General features: G+C 40.9%; 1 protein-coding gene across 3 annotated transcripts in view; it reads left to right on the top strand.

Moving 5' to 3' along the window:
- Positions 1-18,154, top strand: part of BRIP1 (BRCA1 interacting protein C-terminal helicase 1) — a 102,397-nt gene that overhangs the window by 51,310 nt on the left and 32,933 nt on the right. For all 3 annotated transcript variants that reach the window (XR_002102995.1, XR_002102994.1, XM_019545673.1), the window contains exons 14-15: positions 16,136-16,295; positions 16,576-16,697. Coding sequence is in view for 1 of the 3 variants with exons in the window: in XM_019545673.1 (XP_019401218.1) it covers positions 16,136-16,295; positions 16,576-16,697 (282 nt within the window). In the remaining 2 variants the exon portion in view is untranslated. The remainder of the gene's footprint in view (positions 1-16,135; positions 16,296-16,575; positions 16,698-18,154) is intronic.

Below are 18,154 nucleotides of genomic sequence, written 5' to 3'. Positions count from 1 at the left end.
TTCGGCCCTTCTTTTCTACATTTAGGTTCTTTTAGTGAAAATAGCAATGCCTTTTGTTTTGTTCTGGTCATTCATGCCTGTTCTTTTTCTGTAAGGCAGGGGTTGTCAACCAGGGATACGCGCGGGTGGGCAGGGATGGAGCGCCGCCACCCCATGCCACTGCGTCCCAAGAGTGGGGCCGGGAGGCGAGGGAAGTGGTGCCCCTCTGCGGGCCACACAGATGCCGCCTGGCTGGCCAGATGTGGTGGGGCAGGAGCTCACATGCGATGGCCGCCACTGCCCTGCGCTGCTCCGCATGCAGTTGCCACTGCCACGCCGGGTGGTCCACATGCTGTCACCATCCACCCCCATGTCTGATGCCATTCCCCTCCCCCCGCCCACTCTGCGTGCGGTCGCCATGGGCACGTTTATTAAAAAAGGCTGAAAACCCCTCCTCAAAGGAATCCTATCTTTTTTTAAAACTTTTTTATAGTACCGTTATATGTTTTGTTAAGTTTAGCAGATTGTTTTAAACTTTCCTTCCAATGAAGTAATTCAGTTCTATAGTTTCTTGCTGGGTAAGTTTAGTTCCTTAGCATCTTCTCCCTGATTAATTGCCATTGATTGGTGCATATGCTGCTAGCATTGATGACCTTGGTGAGGGAATCATCATTTGCTTTGACTTAACTGTGGAAAGCCTTTCTTGCTTTGCATTTCTGTGTTTTGAATTAATTCATTCTTGAACTCAGACCCAAAACCGTAGTAGATTATGTTAGTAAGTAGACCCATTCCAGCACAGCAAAAGTTTTCAGCCAGCTTTGATAAGTCTTCTCTTTACCTACTCAACCAAAGTCAACTGCACGTGAATATTTGGTGACTGCACGGACAGGGCTTGGAACGTAAGAGGCTTTTTCAGGCACTTCTGCCATCAAGTTATTGATTTTTGTTTTGTTTCGTGATGTTGGGCAAGTTGTTTAGTCCCAACTTTCTTCTCTTCGCTTTCCCATTCTGTGAAATGAGGGAAATGGTGCCACCTGTATCCATGCTAAATAATATGACTTGTTCCGCTAACAAGGATAGGAGGTGTAGAAGCCAGAATCTGCTCTTCCTGTTGCAGTTCTGGAGCCATTTCTCTACAACATGCATCTAACTGCCTCAATTTACTGTGCAAGCTGCACAGTATTCTCCACTTCATTGGCCCGGTGCCTGGGACTACAAGTCTGTTTTGAATCAATTTTCCCACATGGTGCTGCGCTTCGCTGCTAATATGCCACTAAGCCAACCTGGTCTCCTTTTTTATTCTGGAGAAAAAAAGAGGTCAAGGGATGAATGAACTTGTTTTTTTTATGACTGCTGAAGAAGAGCACAGCAATGTGGGATGCTGACCTTGTTACAGAGTATCTATCTTGTAGTTGAATAGTCTTGTTTGATTGAGAAACAACATCTAAACAGACCTTTTAAAAAAAAAATCTTCACAGAGAGATTTTTTTGTAGAAAAGGTTGTTGTCTTATTAGGAAGCAAAGCTATATAGTTAGCCCTGGGTCACTGTACAAGAAGTATTGTACCTCAGGTAGCTGCTGCCTCGGTAGACTTCAAGACTGCAAAAGAAACCAGATTGCTTAGAAGCAGCTGTGATAAGAGCTAAATGATGTAATGTTTCGGAGACTACGCAGATTGTTTTGAGATTAATGTATAGCTTATTTTCAGAAAAGTACACATTTCGTGTAAAGGGCTACTTTAAACTGTGGAAGCAGCATACTAACCATGTTATTCTGGAGTCTTTGGCGTGCAAAACATTTCATTTTTCATTACTGTTGTCGCCATTCACATTTTCCATTATTTAAGGGGGTTATTGAAAAATTGATGGTATGTTGGTACCAGAGAGACATCCTGTAGGCTGCAGTGTTGATTTATGGCACATAGAACACAGTTCAGTGCTTCAGTTTCCTGCTGGTGAGCGGCACTTTGTCATTGTCCCTAAAGAAAAATCATACCAGTGAAATCCCTTGTGCTTTCCCCAAGTTGAGTGATGCATAATCTTTCTTCAAAAATGATGATGAATTATTCACCTTTTATTGTGCTAGAGTGTGTGCATAGTGATCAAAATCTTGCTCATAATACAAAGTATTTTCACCATGTCCAGGGTCAGTTTAATTATGTAGTTGTACTGCATTTTTTTTAGCACTCTCTGTGCCAAGTCTCTGTGGGCCAGTCCAGATTTTACCCTGAGTTTCCAAGCATATGCAGATGCCTCTCATGTAGGTCCTGGTCATAATATAGTGAAGGAGGAACATCTGGTAATGTTTGTTTGCAGAAAATTGTTTCCTGAAGACAATAGATACAATATTTAGAAGCTGAAAAAGACTTTCTCTTTCAAATGAGTCCTTGAAGCCAGCAGATACCCCTGTGTTGTTAGACATTTTTATTCTTTAAGCTTGCTCTCTGTTGTGGAAATAGGGTGAGGGAGTGTAAAATGTAACAGTCGTTTAGAAGAGTGTATAATAATATAGGTTTCCTGTTGAGAGCAGCTTTCTCTTGGGAGGTTCTTAAAGGAAGGAGGAAGATTCCAAAATACTAGGCCCACCTGTTAAGAATATTACAAGCTTGTGTGATCTTTTTTTTGTATAACGCTGGAAGAGACTGAAAACGTCAGCATGGAGACCGAAAATGTCTTTCAAATAAAAAGGAGCATGTCTTTCTGGGAAAAGTAAATTACTAAGCGTTGCTTGATTGTTTTTCAGATGGAATTCATCATGGCTTGTATGTTCTCATAAAATCCTTTCCCTTTTCTAATTGATTTCTAAATTAAAGATACAGATTTTAATAGATTGTAGGGGAAGGCATAATTTGAGAGAGACTACAGCGGAGGTCAGCAACCTACAGCCTGCTGGTTCAATCCAGGCCACAGAGCCGTTGGATCTGGTCCATGGACCTGGGAGCTTTGACGCTGAGGGGCTGCTGGAGGGTGCTTTGCCCAGGTCACAGCTGAGTGGCAGGGAGCAGCAGCAGCTCAGCGCTGAGCTAGTTCATGGCAGCCAGCTGCCACAAAAAGGTAGCCAAACACTGGACTAGAGCATTATCTTCATTGGTCTGAAAAGAATGCTGCTGAGAGAGGGCACGTGTGTACTTTTTCTTCTTAGAGATTTGGGCTGAAGTAAAGATAAGCACTTCTCTCTCCTCTTTATTCTTCAAAGTCTCTATTGTTGGTATAGAGCTTTGCTGTACAGCTCTTTCCAGATGGGGAATCCAGCCTTCCTGGATTTCTCTCTTACCTAGTCTTCATCTTCCTTTAAAAAACCCCTCTTCTTTGAGCATATCTTTGAGTTCTGCCATAATTAAAATGAAATGCCACCATATATATAGGTATCACTTGAACACAATGTTATATTGCTATATTTACAATTTTAAAGCAAATTGGAAGTCTATCAGTGCCTCAATCATTATAATAAAATAAATTCTAAATATTGGTATATTTTAGTGCTTGATTTTGTTTTTTTGTTTTTTTAATCATGGAAAATCAGAGCTCCCCCTGCCCTCCTCACTCACCAGGACATGGGTCCAGCTGTGGCTGTTCCCCCCCCGCTCCTATTCCTTTGTGGTGCTGAGCAACCCTGATATGCCAGTGTCCTGCCCTTGCCCATGCTGTTGCCTGTCACTCCTAAGCCAGAGCCCCTTACCTCTGCTCTCCTAGGCCAGGTCCTGCCCACTGAGCTGTGGCAGTAGCCAGGCTGCAGCCCCATGCCCCGTTATGGGGACACAAATGGGGGGGTGCATGTGTCCCCCTATTCTCTGCTGATGCGTCATGGGGATTCAGCCAGCCCCCCATGGCTCTGCCCTGCTCCCTGGCCAGGGCCCATGGCTGCACATTCCTGCCCCATCCCTGGGCCCGGGAACTGCCGCAGCTGGGCAGCACCCCAGCCCCAATCACCAACCCTGCCCCACTCCCTCCCTCACCATGGCTACCACTGCCTCAAATCTGCTCCCCTCTTCACCCCCCCTGCTAGACTTACCTGGGGAGCTGCTCTCTACCACTGCCTGGTGGTGTATTCCCAGCCACGTGCATGTCTGTGCACACAGACATGCACGTGACACCCCCTGTGTCCTGCTCCTCCCAGTCCCAAGCAGCCTCTTGCAGCCTGGAATTCTGCCAGCCTGCAAAGGGAAACAGTTTCCTGTGTTTTTCTCCTTTAAAAGAGAAAACGGAAAACCTGGATCCCTGGTGATAAGTGCACGGTTATGGCGTTATGTATGAGCATGCTTCCTACTAAGTGAGATGTACTATTCAAATCCTATTCTCTACAAACTGCTGTCCATTGCTATCTCTTCTGAAATGTCGCTTGTTCTTCAGTCTTGGTTCATACGCTCACATCATGTAGTCTTTCTGATTATACCGAATGCACAGAAGAAATTTGAAACTTTTTTAACAAAATATTTTTCCTTCATTTTGAGATCTTTTTCTCCAAGTGGGTAGTCATGTACTATGTTGCTATTTTAATACATTGTAGTTGCTCCAAACAATGAAGTTTTTCAGGTATTAATAATAAAAATGCCTTCCTGTATTGTGTCTGAGTACCTCATTTAAACATGAAAAAGTTTCTGTGAATAACTCTATTGCTTAACTTTTCATGAAAATCTAATTGAGTGCAAACAACTGCTTAAATAATTCAGCAGGCTAAGTTATTCTTGGCCAGTGTGGTCCCTGACTAGTGCAGTGCAAATGACTGGGTGTCAAGCAGAGATTTTTGCCATTATTCTTCTTTTCTGAATATGATTTAAACAGCTAAAAAGTTATAAAAAATCAAGATGAAATGTGAATTAACTATATTTAAAAGATGCACATGTAACTATCCTGTGAAATATATACATATACAGTATTTGTGGTGATGTATACAAATGTTTTTTGTTTTTGTTGTAATGTTTTCTAGAGGTATTTGTAACAGATGTGTCTTAAAGGGGAAAAATAACTGGGGTGCATTTTTTTTAATTAAATGTATTGCAGTGTTTTTCATAGTACTTCCCTTCAGAGCCCTTGAAAGCTGGTGATATCAGCAGGCTGCCTTTTAAAGTTGGAATGATGGTCAAAAATACACATCTTTCATGCAGTCACTCTTGTTCACCCATATCCTCCTGCTTATTATTCCATTGCCCTATCTTCCTTTCTTCCCATCTCATTATTCCTGATCTCCCTTCTAACTCCCCCCCCCCCCCAAAAAAAAAAAAAAAAAAAACCCTAAAAAGAAGAAATGGAATTTAGGTATAGGTCCAGAATCACTCATTTCATTTGCATATTGTTGGATGCTAACTCAGTAAACCCTATTTAGTGTCAGTCAGTAGTATTAGGGTTGCAGCTATGTAAATAGCAAATGAAGCCAGATCAGAAGTGGTCTCTGGTATCAACTTGAAATCATGCATGTGTGAGGCTGCTGGCATATTTTTATCACTGATGGGATCTGAGGAATTTACATATCCCCATCCGTACCGCAGGATGTGCAGTTGTTGGGATCTGGAATAAAATTTCTCAGATCCCATCATCTGTCTGCTAGGGCATGGAACTGACTGCACACACAGTGAGGCATGGCCACCTGGGGATTGGAGAGTTCCCTGATTCCCAGATCCCTGTTCTGCAGACCTGTCAACCTGGCATCAGGCTGCGTGGTATGAGTTTACAAGATTCCACTGTGGGGAGTCAGTGGGCTCCCCCTGCACAGGGATATTAAAACCCATGCTATGCAGTATGTCTCATGTTTAAATTAAACCTGGTAGAAATCAGCCACAAAAATGTTCCACATATATTACATTAAACATGTAACGTCTTTGTGGTTGGTTTGCCATTTTATTGCCTGATAAATTGGTCAAACTTGTGGCATATTACAGTTTAGCATATGATTAATACAGTGTTTTCCAGGGCTCTAATACTGCTAATGTTTAAGCAGTGGGAGAGGTGCATCTCTTAGTGACGGTTCATGGACTGAGATTGTCACCAAAACTCACAAATAAAAGTATCTAGAGAAAAAATAGAGGAGCCAATCTTACTGTGGGTGCTACCTTGCTTTACTAGTACCATATCATTTCTACTGCTTCCTTCAAGTAAAGGGGAAGGAGAAACAAGCAGTCCTTGCAAAATGACAAGGCAAAAAGTTATTTAATTCTTAAACTCAAAGCTAAAGCATGTAACCATGGACATCCTGCCATGCCAGAATTAACCATTGTGGAGAACAGACTGCGACTGGCAGGAGAGAGCTTAGACAGAAAGTTACAGCTGTAGATAACTAGCTGACTCAGCGAACCACATCATCCAGAAAGCTTATTTAAAGGTAATATAATATCTACAGAACAAGATATATTATAAAAACATGTGTGTCCTGAGATCATCAGAGGATTACTTTCATGGAAAATATGATCTCTACCATTCTAATGCCTTAAATTTGAAGACGGATCCTGTCAGTTTAGATTGTACAAATGTCTGAGAGGAAGAGTGAAGGCAGCTTATGTAGATGCAATTATGATCATCCTATGTTGTAGAAGTGACTTGGGCTAGTTTTTGCAGGCAGTCTGAATGGTAGGAGATGATCAGATATGAGACAGGAAAGCAGCATTTCTTTCTGACATCCTATCAGGAGTAAGTAGGGTTCGATAAGAAAAAGCTCTGTCCCACTGAGATCTCTCTTAACTTCTCTGTCAAACTTCAGGTTCTGTCCCAGAACAAAAGCTTCTTTTTAGGAACTGTGTAGAAGCTAAGCCATGCTTCACAATGCAGGAGCAATCCATGGAAGAGGTGTTGGAAGGAGACGGGAAGAAATAAAAAAAAGGGATATAGAAGACATATACTCTGTTTACCCCTGTACAGAAAAATGAAAATTTGTATATTCAGAAAGTTTCAGTGTGTAATTACTGCTAAAGAGCTTTCAATTTATAGGAAATGTAATGTGTTTGGACATATGCCAAATGGTTCTGGATGAGCCAGTTTCAATATTTTATGTAACCATAAACCTAGATACCCAAGCTGCCCAGGTAAAAGATGTCCAGATAAACAACAACTGGTTAACAGCATGAAGAAAGCCATTGCTTCAAATCCAGCCAATGTTGAGAGTAATACAGAAACTCATAACAAGTATCCACTGACAGAATTTGGCTATTTCTTCGGTAAGAGGTGCCCACACATTCTTCAAAAACTCGCCAGTATTGTTAGCACTTAGCATCCTTAATGGCAGTGTTGCTAGAGACGATGAAAACAGAATCATCATAACAATTCTTATGCAGATATAGTTTCTCAGGGTGGGGATGAGGCACTCTGACAAAACTGGCTTCTGTAGCCTATGCTGTGCTTAATCAGTAGCTTAATTGAGGACTTCAGTTTCCTAGATGGTAAAATGCACCTTTCACAGATATTCGAGTCACATTCAGAAAAATTAAAAGAAGTGCAGCTTGCATCTGCTTTGTTTGCTGATTTCCCCCCCAGCCAAGCTAAAATGATTCTTGACTTGCTAGGAGATTTTCTGAAGTCAGTAGGGAGTGCTACTCCCTAGGCATCAAATTAAATTAAAAGAAACTGTATGTAATTGACATCTTCAGTTGGTGATTGCCTCCCTCTGCGGCCTGGACCCAAAGATGAGCAGTCTCTCCCTGAGCGGGATTTTAAAGAACTTGAATAGATGTTTTTGATTAATGTTTTGGGATCTAGATTAGTAAAAACATAACAAAGATCAATGGAAAAAAGAGCTCTCAGAAAAGTACAGAAACATGTAAACACATGGGTTTTTTTCCTCTGGAAGAGGGGAAAAAAAAAAAGTATAAAAAGTGTTTAAATGTAACTTAAAAGAACTCTATTCAAAATACTTGTCCTCTGACACGTTGGTTCGTAATGGTGGTGGTTGTTGTTAAATAAATAGTACTTTTTTTTAAAGCTAAAGTGCTCAGCACATATTCTTGGCAAAAGCACAAAGCTTTTAATTTTTGAAGATTTAGACAAAGAACAAAATTATTATGGAGTTTTAAGGTTCAGTGTTAATTTGTTGCAATTCAGTCACAAAAATGGTCAAAGAGTTCTTACTGAATCATTTAAAATCTGTCAGTAGTAGACTTGTTGTGTTCTGTGTGATATTTTATGATGAAATTTTATATCTGTTTATAATGAGTCCTTGAAACTGAAAGGTTTGAATAACACTAATAGTCACATGAACTGGAACATTATAAGATTTATGCTTAAAATAACAATATTTGGGAGTATAAGTTTCAACCTGGAAGAATTTTTTAAATGCAGCTCAGCTGACTGTGAATGGAGCACTAATTTGAAAGCTAAGAAACCACAACGTGGAATTAAATTGTTGTTTTACTTAAATGGCATATAGTTTGATTGTGTTCCCTCCTCTCCAATAAGATTTCTAGGCGGCTGGAATTGCCCTTGCATGCATTTTCCTTGTACTGATGCTTGTGGTTGATTTCATAAACCTGTGGAATTTATGGCCCTTTTCACAATGTACAAATTGTCAAAGGGCTTGAAGAACACAAATTCAAGTTGACAGCTTCTCTTGTCTCTCCCGGAATCTCATAATTACTGGTGAAATAGTTGTGCACCCTGTACGCATAGCAAGATGCAGCTGGATACAGTTTCCGTACATCTGCAGTTCCTTGAAATGTTTCTGATGCTTTGAGGTTAAAAGTGAACAAATCTGTAAGGCTTTCCCAAAATTGTCCGGAAAAAAGTAAGTTTTTAATAGTCTTGAGACACTTCATAATTTCCCTAGTTTGTGCAGTAGGTACCTGAAATTATGTACTTAAACTTTGGGTAGATTAAAGGTTCACCTAGTCCTCTTTGTCTGTCATAGGCTTCAGGGATTCCCTTTTTCCTGAGTTTGGTAATTCTAATGAACTAAAGGATGGAGAACACGCTTTGGAAACAGTTGCTGTGATCAGATGTAGGCATTCACTGAGAAATGACACAAGTCAGACCGCCTCTCCAAAAACCTCAGCTCTTACTGTCCACTGGACACCAGATGCAGATCCTTCCTCAGCATGATGAGGGATATTTATACCCAAAAGCTTGCTAAGAAGAATTTTTCTAACTATTTGAGTTGGTTTAATAAAAGATGTATCAGATTTGCCCAAAGAACCTTCTCTGAGAATTGTTCCATGGCAGTGCAGACCATTATCAGGCCACACACAGATATTTTTTTACTTTAAAATTGTCACACCTTTAAGGGAATAAATGTTCAAAGGTAAGATTTTTCCAAATATGACATTTCAACTGCTTTCAAAAGTGTCCTTGTAGTTCCTCCCTTTGCCCTGCTTTTTATATAGTGCGTACATGAAATGAAGAACTTATTTTGAAAAGCTTCACAAGAAGGTACTGTGTCATGGGAGTCTTGTACACCTTTTTGTGTCCTTTATATGTTGGACATTGACTGGTCAGAGCTCCTTTTTAGCAAGTGAGCACCCTTGCGGTCTGAGATGCCTCACCTTCCACCTGAGAGTCACCAAAATTGGGGTCTAGTGAACTTCTGTTGTCAATCCAGTGGATCGGCTGCATCTGTCTTTTTTTCCATTTCTAAAGTTTTATGCTGACTGTGTGTGGAACTTCTGTTTGACCCTTCAGACACGTTTCCAGCCCACTGGAGACGCACTCTGATTTTGAAGCAATGTTTATTCAAAAAGAAAATTCTGGTAGCAAACACATGAAGAGCTCTGCATGGGAAAAGGCTTTTAGATCAATGTTAGTCCCTAGAGGATCCCTGACTTTTTGCACTAACAATGATGCCGATACTGTGATTTTTATTAAACAAAACTTAATGGCTGCTTTTCCCCCCTCCTTATTTCCAGATGACAATGAAATTGGCTCAGAGATACCGGGTGGGAAAGCATGATAAAATGTACTTTACAGAAAACTTTCTATATCTTCTTTGCTATGTTGGAGATATTGGAATTCTGAGAGGGAAAACTTTTTTGCGTGTAATTATAGGCTTCATAAGTGGGGTACCTAAGGTTATTGGTTATTCCACAAGATCCCTTTTGTTTTATAGGATTTAAATAATACAATACCTACATATCAAAATGACAGAAAGATACATTACTTCAGTGTCATGGTTTGCAGTGCAATAATAGACGATTGTTTTTTATTGATCAGTAGATCAGGAGCTATTGGGAGACTCTTTCCTGTGCTGTCAGATGGCAAAGCTCTTCAATTCCTGTCTGTCCCTGGCTGCTCTTTATTTGTCTGCTATATTTTCTCCTGCCTTCTCAATACTGTTAAAAGGGACTGAAGAGATCCTTTTTTACTCAGTAGCAAGATTAGAGGTGCCATATTTCCAGTTTAAAAAAGAGGACGCCTGTCGGGGAAGGAGGAGGGGGGAGTATGATTGAGGAGGGCAGGGCAATGGTATGCCTATGCCCTGCCCTGCCCCCCACTCCCAAGTCACAGCCCCCCAAGCCCTGTTGCCGACCCTCATTCCTGACGCTCAGTATCCCACTCCCCAGACCATGCTGGTGCCCTTCACTCCTAACCTGCAGCCCCCCCCCCCATCCCTGCTGATACCCATCACACCTGACCCACAGGCCCCTGGCACTGCCTGTGCCCTGCACACACGATCCACAGTCCCCCTCCCTCCCCCCGCCACTGCCAGCCTTCAGCCCCCTGCTCCCTGCAGCATCTCCGAGCTGCCCTGTCCCTGCAAGCACAGCACCAGCCTCAGTACCACCAGCCTGGCCATGCAGCTCCCTGCTGCCCCAGAAGGCCCGCCCCCCCCTTTCCCCTGCTGAAGGAGCAGGCACCTCCCCTGCCCTGCTGCAATCCCAGCACCCAAACAGCTTCCTCCAGTGCTGCCAGGCATCTGCCCCCCTCACATACCCATCTCATCTACACATCCCTACCACAGACACACACATAGCCCCCTGGACAGTCTGCAAGCCCTGGCCCTCCACCCCCCTTAGACTTACCTGCATCCAGCTGCATACCAGCCATGTGCATGCACACGGGCATGATGCTCTCTGCCTCCACTCACTCTTCCCCTGCTCCTGACAGCACCAAGCAGCTCCATGCTAGGGGAAGTTGGAAAGTGCCAGGAAAAACTTGGATGCCGAGCAGAGTAAAATCCTGGACATTTTTTGATATTTAAAAAAAACACCCAGATGGAGGTGGGAGGACCCAAATAAAGGACTTGTCCAGGAAAACCTTGGACATATGGTAACCCTAAGCCAGATAAGGTAACAATCGTGTTTCCCCTTTCCAAACCAATGTTAAAATATATTAGGAACGTTCTGTGTAAGAAATGCAGGAATAGGGTTTTGTGGTGAGGGAAGTGGCATCTGAAGGGAAGCAGGTAATTGATAGGGTTTTGTTGTTCTCCATTAGATTCTTCCCCCAACAGTCAGGATCTGTTCACAAGAAATCACTCAGGAGGTAAAGAATCCTGCAGAGAAGCTGACTACATTCCCATACTATGTGCGACAGTATGATCACTGCAATTTAGCTTCTTAACTTTGCCTTCCTTAAGATGTCAGAAATTACATTGAACTTGCCTCAGGGTAAAATACATTAAACACATCTTGGGCTTTGCTACATGAGATAGGAAACCCCTTGTGCTACTACTGAGATCAGAAAAAGGAAAGGCAATCTGTAAAGGGGCACGGCTTGTTCTGCCCTCAAGCGGGATATGAGGACTCAGCTTAAGGGAGTGAGAGGGCTGGTAAGAGATACCAAGAAAAGATCTTCTCACATCCCACAAGATGCTGGAAAGCTTCATGGGCCGCTTAAAATATAAGAAACAACAAAGAGGGGAGATAAGCCTAGATACAAAGAACATCGCTTTTGAGAATCAGAACTTGCAGTTGTTTTCAAATTACCAAAAAAACCCCCATCAAAAATAGCATCCATCAGTCCAGGAAGATGGCAGATTCTATGCACATAACAAGATTTTCTGCTCTCTTGGAGGAAGACTTCTCATTTATAGAACCATTAGAGAATCCATTTTTAAAGGGTTTAATAATACATATATAGACTGCCTTGTACTGCAAAAACTATTATTCCCCTGGGCAGAAAAAGTGACTGACTCGGGGCATTAATGGCCACCTCCTGTGGTTTTTGGCATTATACCCCATTCTTGTCCGTGTTCTTCCTTTCCAAAGTGCTATTGTTTTCCATGATAACACTGCACTCGAGTTCATAGTTCCTATGAGACACGGATATGTATTATATTTTATTTATTTTCATTTATGGGCATTTCTGTAGTTCTCATTATTGTAGTATCTATGTATAGTTGTGTTTGGACCATATCTACACAAGCATATGTGCATGCTTTTCTGTATAGGAGAAAGTTCCAGTTTATGGTCAACTATTAAACACAACATAAATGGGAAGAGCAGTGAAATTTCTCCATGAGATTTCATTGTGGTGTTTTTATCCTTGCTCAGATATTCTCAAATACATGAATAATTTACATCTGGAAGGGAAGCTTGCTGGTGTGTTGACAGCTGTCCGTTCCAAGAGAAACCAGAACCATTTGGGTGCCAGCAGCAGCTTTGAGCATATGCCAGCAGAGGCAGAGCATAGTAATTGCATTGCTCTACGCTATGCATGTAAAAATGACTTTGGCTTTGCATGCATTTTGTAATGCATTTTGATGAAGATGTCCTGGAACAATCTTTCCACTAATGAGTGGAAGTTGTATTTCTTTGAAAGTACATATAGATAGAGGGAGAGGGGAAAGAAAATGACCAACGTGTTTGAAATCTGTAAAATTATATGTGGTGTTTACAGTTCTTACATATTTGGAAGCATGTATCCTGTTAAACTGGTGAGATACTGATCACTTGTGTGGCATATTAATGGTCTTTGTTACTGCGTGGTTTCTGCATCAACAAGAAGTTGAATTCTACAGTTGGCAGATTTGCTGATAAGTAGCATTTAAAAGTTAATTTAATTAACACTAGTGTTTTATTAGGCATTAAGGCAGAACCTAGTGGTTTATTCTAGTGTGTCCTTATTCAGTAAATGAATTAAATGCATTCATTTTATTCTCTAGGTATGTGTACAAGTATTTTAAACCTCACCGTACAAAAGGATGCAAATCAGGTTAACCCAAAAGAGAACTTGGTTTAGTCCACAGCAAGTTTTCCCCAGCGCAGAAGATCTTTGCAGGCATTTTTGTAGTATTCTGTGGAGATCAACAAACTTAAGCTCTATTTGACTAGTAAAGGAAAAAGTTTGAGTTGAGGACCCTCGGCTAAGAACTTCTGTGTCTGAGTGTTAGCAGAAGAGTACCAACTGATCTTAGCTGTTGAGACAGTACACAGGAAAGAGAAGCAGTCTCCAGAAATCAAACTATGAAAAGTTCTGTATGTAAAACTCAAATTGAACTCAACTCGGCATGTACCATAGCACTGTCTTTCCTTTTCCATACATGTTAGACGAGAGGGAATGGTAGAACTGAAGCCTGAGTAACATTGCAATTGAGTGCTTAGGGCAGGGGATCCTTTCAGAGGAGGGAAAAATAGAGCTCCCATAGGCTCACTTCCTCCATCCTGGCTAAGGCCCTCAAATGGATTGACGCGCCCATCCTGGTCAGTAATTTTAATACCTGCTGGTGGATCCAGCATTGTCAAGGTGTGGGGTTTTTTTCCATAAGAAGTGAACTTTGTGGATTCTGTTAATAGTCTTCATCAACACTTGATTCTGCCCTTGTTCGCTGGGTTTCGTTACATGGAGAAGCATGCACTAGATATTAAGCTGTTAGCTCTCCAAATAGTGCCAGAAACAGAACTGGCCAAAACTCAACAGCTGATGACAAATCATTCGTCCCCTCAATACATACTGGTAGATGTGCCACCAAGAAAGCAGTCATTCTGGTCCTAATGGGAAATATTTTCTGTGGAAAAAAACTCTTGCAAGGCAAAAAAATCTGAGCAGTAGTGGCTTAGAGTTGGCTTCCATCATAGATATATCATAAAATTAAAAATGTACGTATTATTATGTTTTGTGTTGTATTTCAATAAACGACATGAGCTCAGTGTCAAAAATGTCACCTGTGCAAATATCCCTTATAGGTGGTGCTCCCTGAATTCACAGGCATTCTTCAACTGGCATTAATGTGATTGTACACTGTCACCTTCAGCTATGCATGTATTGAGTTATAGTTGTATATACGGCAAATGACTTTTGCAACAAGGTTAAACACCTAACATCTCAGATTTGCTGCCAGGGGAGGAAGTAATTGTGTTAAGAGCTAGGGGATGCCGTGGCTGCCTGAGCAACATTTTGGGATTGGTGCAGGTTCCAGAGGGAGCAGTTTACAGAGCCTGAGTCAAAGTACTGAGAGAGGCCTGCAGTGAGTGGAGCTGGAGGGAGTGGTAGAGAGAGGCAAAGTCAGGTTTTGACTGCTAATAGGCATCATCCTCATTGCAGAGCTTGTGAACTTAAAATCTTTCAATACATGCGACCAGGAAGACTGTACTATAGAATAGTTAAGAAAACATGAGTGTTCACTGAAGAGTGAGAGAAGTGAATTAAATAAGTATTTGCTTCTGTCCACTGAACCAGATTTGCTCAGCTCGTATCAAATATGCCTGCTGCCATTCTGCTATTTGAGGGCAGTATTGTGCACCATCAGGCAAATCTGGCAGATACGAGAATTGATCTCTGGGTTCATAAAATTTCTGATGGGAGTTGTTAAGGGAGGGGGAATGAACCGAGACGACTGCCAAAAGCACTCATCCAATCAACCAGTGAGACCTGTGCTCATTCCCTACTTATTTATATATATTTTTTCTAATGTTTGACACATTTTTATTATGTTGACAGTGAAAGTAAAACAAGCAAATCTTTTGCGTGCAATGGTCGTAACTTGTGCTGATTTGGAATGACAAACACAGGATTTGCTGGGTACCATGGATTTCCTCTATCACTATCCCCCTAAAAGCAAATAAATTTCTGTTGAACAATATTTCCATACTTGAAGCAAGGGTATTTTGTGATCTCTTCTATTGGACTTGCTATATAGTTGGGAGAGCTGTCAGGCTTGTTGTCAGGCACAAAGTGCCCTTCTTCACCAAAAGCTTGTCCAACGTCTAATGAAAAGATATCACAAATAATATTGCCCCTCATGCCTTTCCTGAGTCTTCGTAGGTACAACAGTATTCCTAACCTACTTTCCAAACTTTTTATTTCTGATTTTTTTTTTTTAATTTATACAAGTTAATTTAAAAGAATTGAAACATTCAATGACAATGTCTGCTGAAATCGGCACACTTGACTTCAGTCTTGCAGGTGGTGGGGGTCTTCTGCTACACTGGCCTTTCTCTCTGGTGACCTAAAAGGCAAGTCTCCGTGCTTTCAGTGGCCCCTTGTTTTGCCAGGGTGGTGTGCGGTTCTTACCACCCGGACAGTTTTAGGCGATGTTGCTTTTATAGCCTTTCAAAAATCCTAGCTGCAGCAGACCACCACATTTTACAAAACATACTGTGGTGCTGTGGCTATTTCTGTTAAGGAGCAATGCAAAATGAAGGCATGGAGGATTCTTTCAGATGCAGGGGAAACCTAGAAAAAGATAGGAAAAAAACCCTGAGAGATTTTTTTCCTATACATTTCAACTGTCTTCAGTAGGTGAAATGTATTCATGCACGCCACAATTTATTTTTGTTCTTTTCTGAGGATGATGGTGTTCAAGAACACATTCTTGCAGCGGTAGAGAATGCAAATATTTATATCCGTTATTCTCAGCCAGGGTGCTTTGAGACCCAGGCATGTTAGCACTGTCAGGTGTGCAAACATGATTCACAAGATAAAGCCAGAGATTTCAAATAGGAATCCATAGTGTTAAAAGCATACTGACCTGTTGTGGTCTTTCTGAGTTCTTAGCAACAGAATAATTGCTCCATTATTTTTCTATAGTCAAAAATCAAAGTGAAAGTTTTCCAATGGGTGCCTTGAATCTAAAGAAATTGAGAACCACTGATTTACATTTTTGGAATGTTTAAATTTTATTGCATGAATTTCAATAATGCCAATTTAGTACTGATATTCACAAACTGTGAATAATTTGTCATACAAAACTGGACGTGTGTCATTGTATATTTTACTTAAAATATGATTGGTATGCCTAAGAGCAATAAAAAAATTTAGATGACATCATTTTCACTATTGCTATTCTGGATGTTTTGTTTGTGTAGCTGTTGGACAAATTAAAGGATCGCTGGATACACACTGGCTTATGGAGTAATCTGGAGATGGTTAAGACGGTCATTGCAGAGCCTCAAGGAGGAGACAAGGGTGACTTTGATGAATTGCTGAAAATATACTATGATGCAATAAAGCATAAAGGTGGAAAAGGTATGACCACTAGTAGAGACGTTATTTAGTAAGGTTATTTGGGCCAGCTGCCAGCATTAAACTCTGTCCATCATATGTTGGCTTGATGCCCTCAATCAATAAGCATAGCAGACTGTCTCAAAGATACATCCCTGGCAAGTGCACTCAACATCTCCAACATCTCCTTTTCATGCTACACTCACACTTTTAACTCTCTCGAAGAATTTAGTAAAACTTAGTTTTGCAAATTGATGATTTCTCTCTCAAATGATTGCTAAATCCTCCTTTTCTTTGCTTCAAGATGGAGCACTCCTCATGGCTGTATGCAGAGGGAAAGTTAGTGAAGGCCTGGATTTCTCTGATGAAAATGCCCGTGCTGTTATAACTATAGGTATCCCATTTCCAAACGTGAAGGACCTCCAGGTAAGACATCAACATTTACCCCAAAATGTTGTGACTTAAATTTTGCTATATTTAAAATACTTCCTCATCTACAGAATACCATATAATCAGATATTTTGCCAGTTCTTACCTGATCTCATTTTGAATTACTCAGAGTGCCTTCTACCCAGAAAAATGGAGTTTGGTTGGTGTCTGCTTGTTAATTGTAATACTAGTTTATCTCTACCTACAGTAAACTTACTGTAAGCCATTGTCTGAACATGCCTAATGAAAGTCATAGTGCTATCAAAGTTGCTTTTTGATCCTGTTTTGTCAGCTACAATACATTATTTCTCCTCTTATTTCCAAACTTATTTAAATAGCTTATCAGCTATAGTGAGGTACTTAGTAGGTTGATCTCAGTGTAAATGAGAGGAAGAGATTTCAAAAGTTTTGTTTTGATGCTGTGTTCTATGGAAAATAATTTAATGGATATAAATTTACATAAGAACATTAAGATGAAAAGTAAGTTGAGAAGCAAAGGGGATTGTAATATAAAATGGTAACCTACTGGGGAGGTGAGGTATTTTCACATATTCTTTTATTGTTGGTTGCTGTAATTCCCTTCTTTAATCCCCATTGCCTCCTTCAATATAGCTATATGTATAACACTTTCCATTTAGCCTGGGAGTAGAACAGTAAACCTTTTCCAAGGCTAATGTTGCTCTTTAGCTTGCTGCTCTGAGGTGTGAAATTATGACATGAAATAACCTCTTCCTGGAAACTGAGAGCATTGCTTTTTTGATGATTCAAGCTTTAGCTGACTTGAGGCAAAGCTCTTAAAGTAACTTCTGAATGTAGCAATCCAAAGTGCCTAGAATTAACTAAATTTCAGGGTTGTCTTGTATCTTTCATGTGATCTGGGTAGAATGTCAACACTTTACTCTCACAAGTACCTTCATTTACTTCAGTGGGACTATTGTTGTGAGTAATTGCTCGTTGGTACAAGAAGGAGGTTCACAAAAAGACGCACTGTCTTTTGGAAAATATAAAGTACGAATGAAAAATGCACTGAGTTGTTTTGAGAGACTGGCTTGCAAGTATATGTCCATATAAAAAACAAAGTAGGGATACAAACTGATACAAGTTTTTTCGGGTGTTTTATACTCTTGGGCTAGGGGCAGAAATTACACATAAACTGGTATAAGTGATTGGAAACAAGTTCATATCTGTAACATAACAGAAGGTTCAGTGCACATAAACCGCTTTCGAAATGGCCGAAACTGGTTTAACGTAAACCTGGATGGATGTAGTATCAGACTTCATTGATTTAGGTTAAATCGGTTTATTGAACTTCTATCCCAGATCCCCTCGCGATTCAAGTTTAACTGTTTCCTGGCATCCCAGGATGCTTTGCACCTCCCCTGCAACACCCCCCACCCCCACAGGGTGGGCAGGCTAGGCTTGGCCCAAGCTGTCTGCTCCAGCCAGCAGCAAGC

This window comes from Crocodylus porosus, unplaced genomic scaffold (genome assembly GCF_001723895.1).
Source record: "Crocodylus porosus isolate Cpor-Errol unplaced genomic scaffold, CroPor_comp1, whole genome shotgun sequence".
Lineage (NCBI taxonomy): Eukaryota > Metazoa > Chordata > Crocodylia > Crocodylidae > Crocodylus > Crocodylus porosus.
This window is presented reverse-complemented; position numbering and strand designations above follow the sequence as displayed.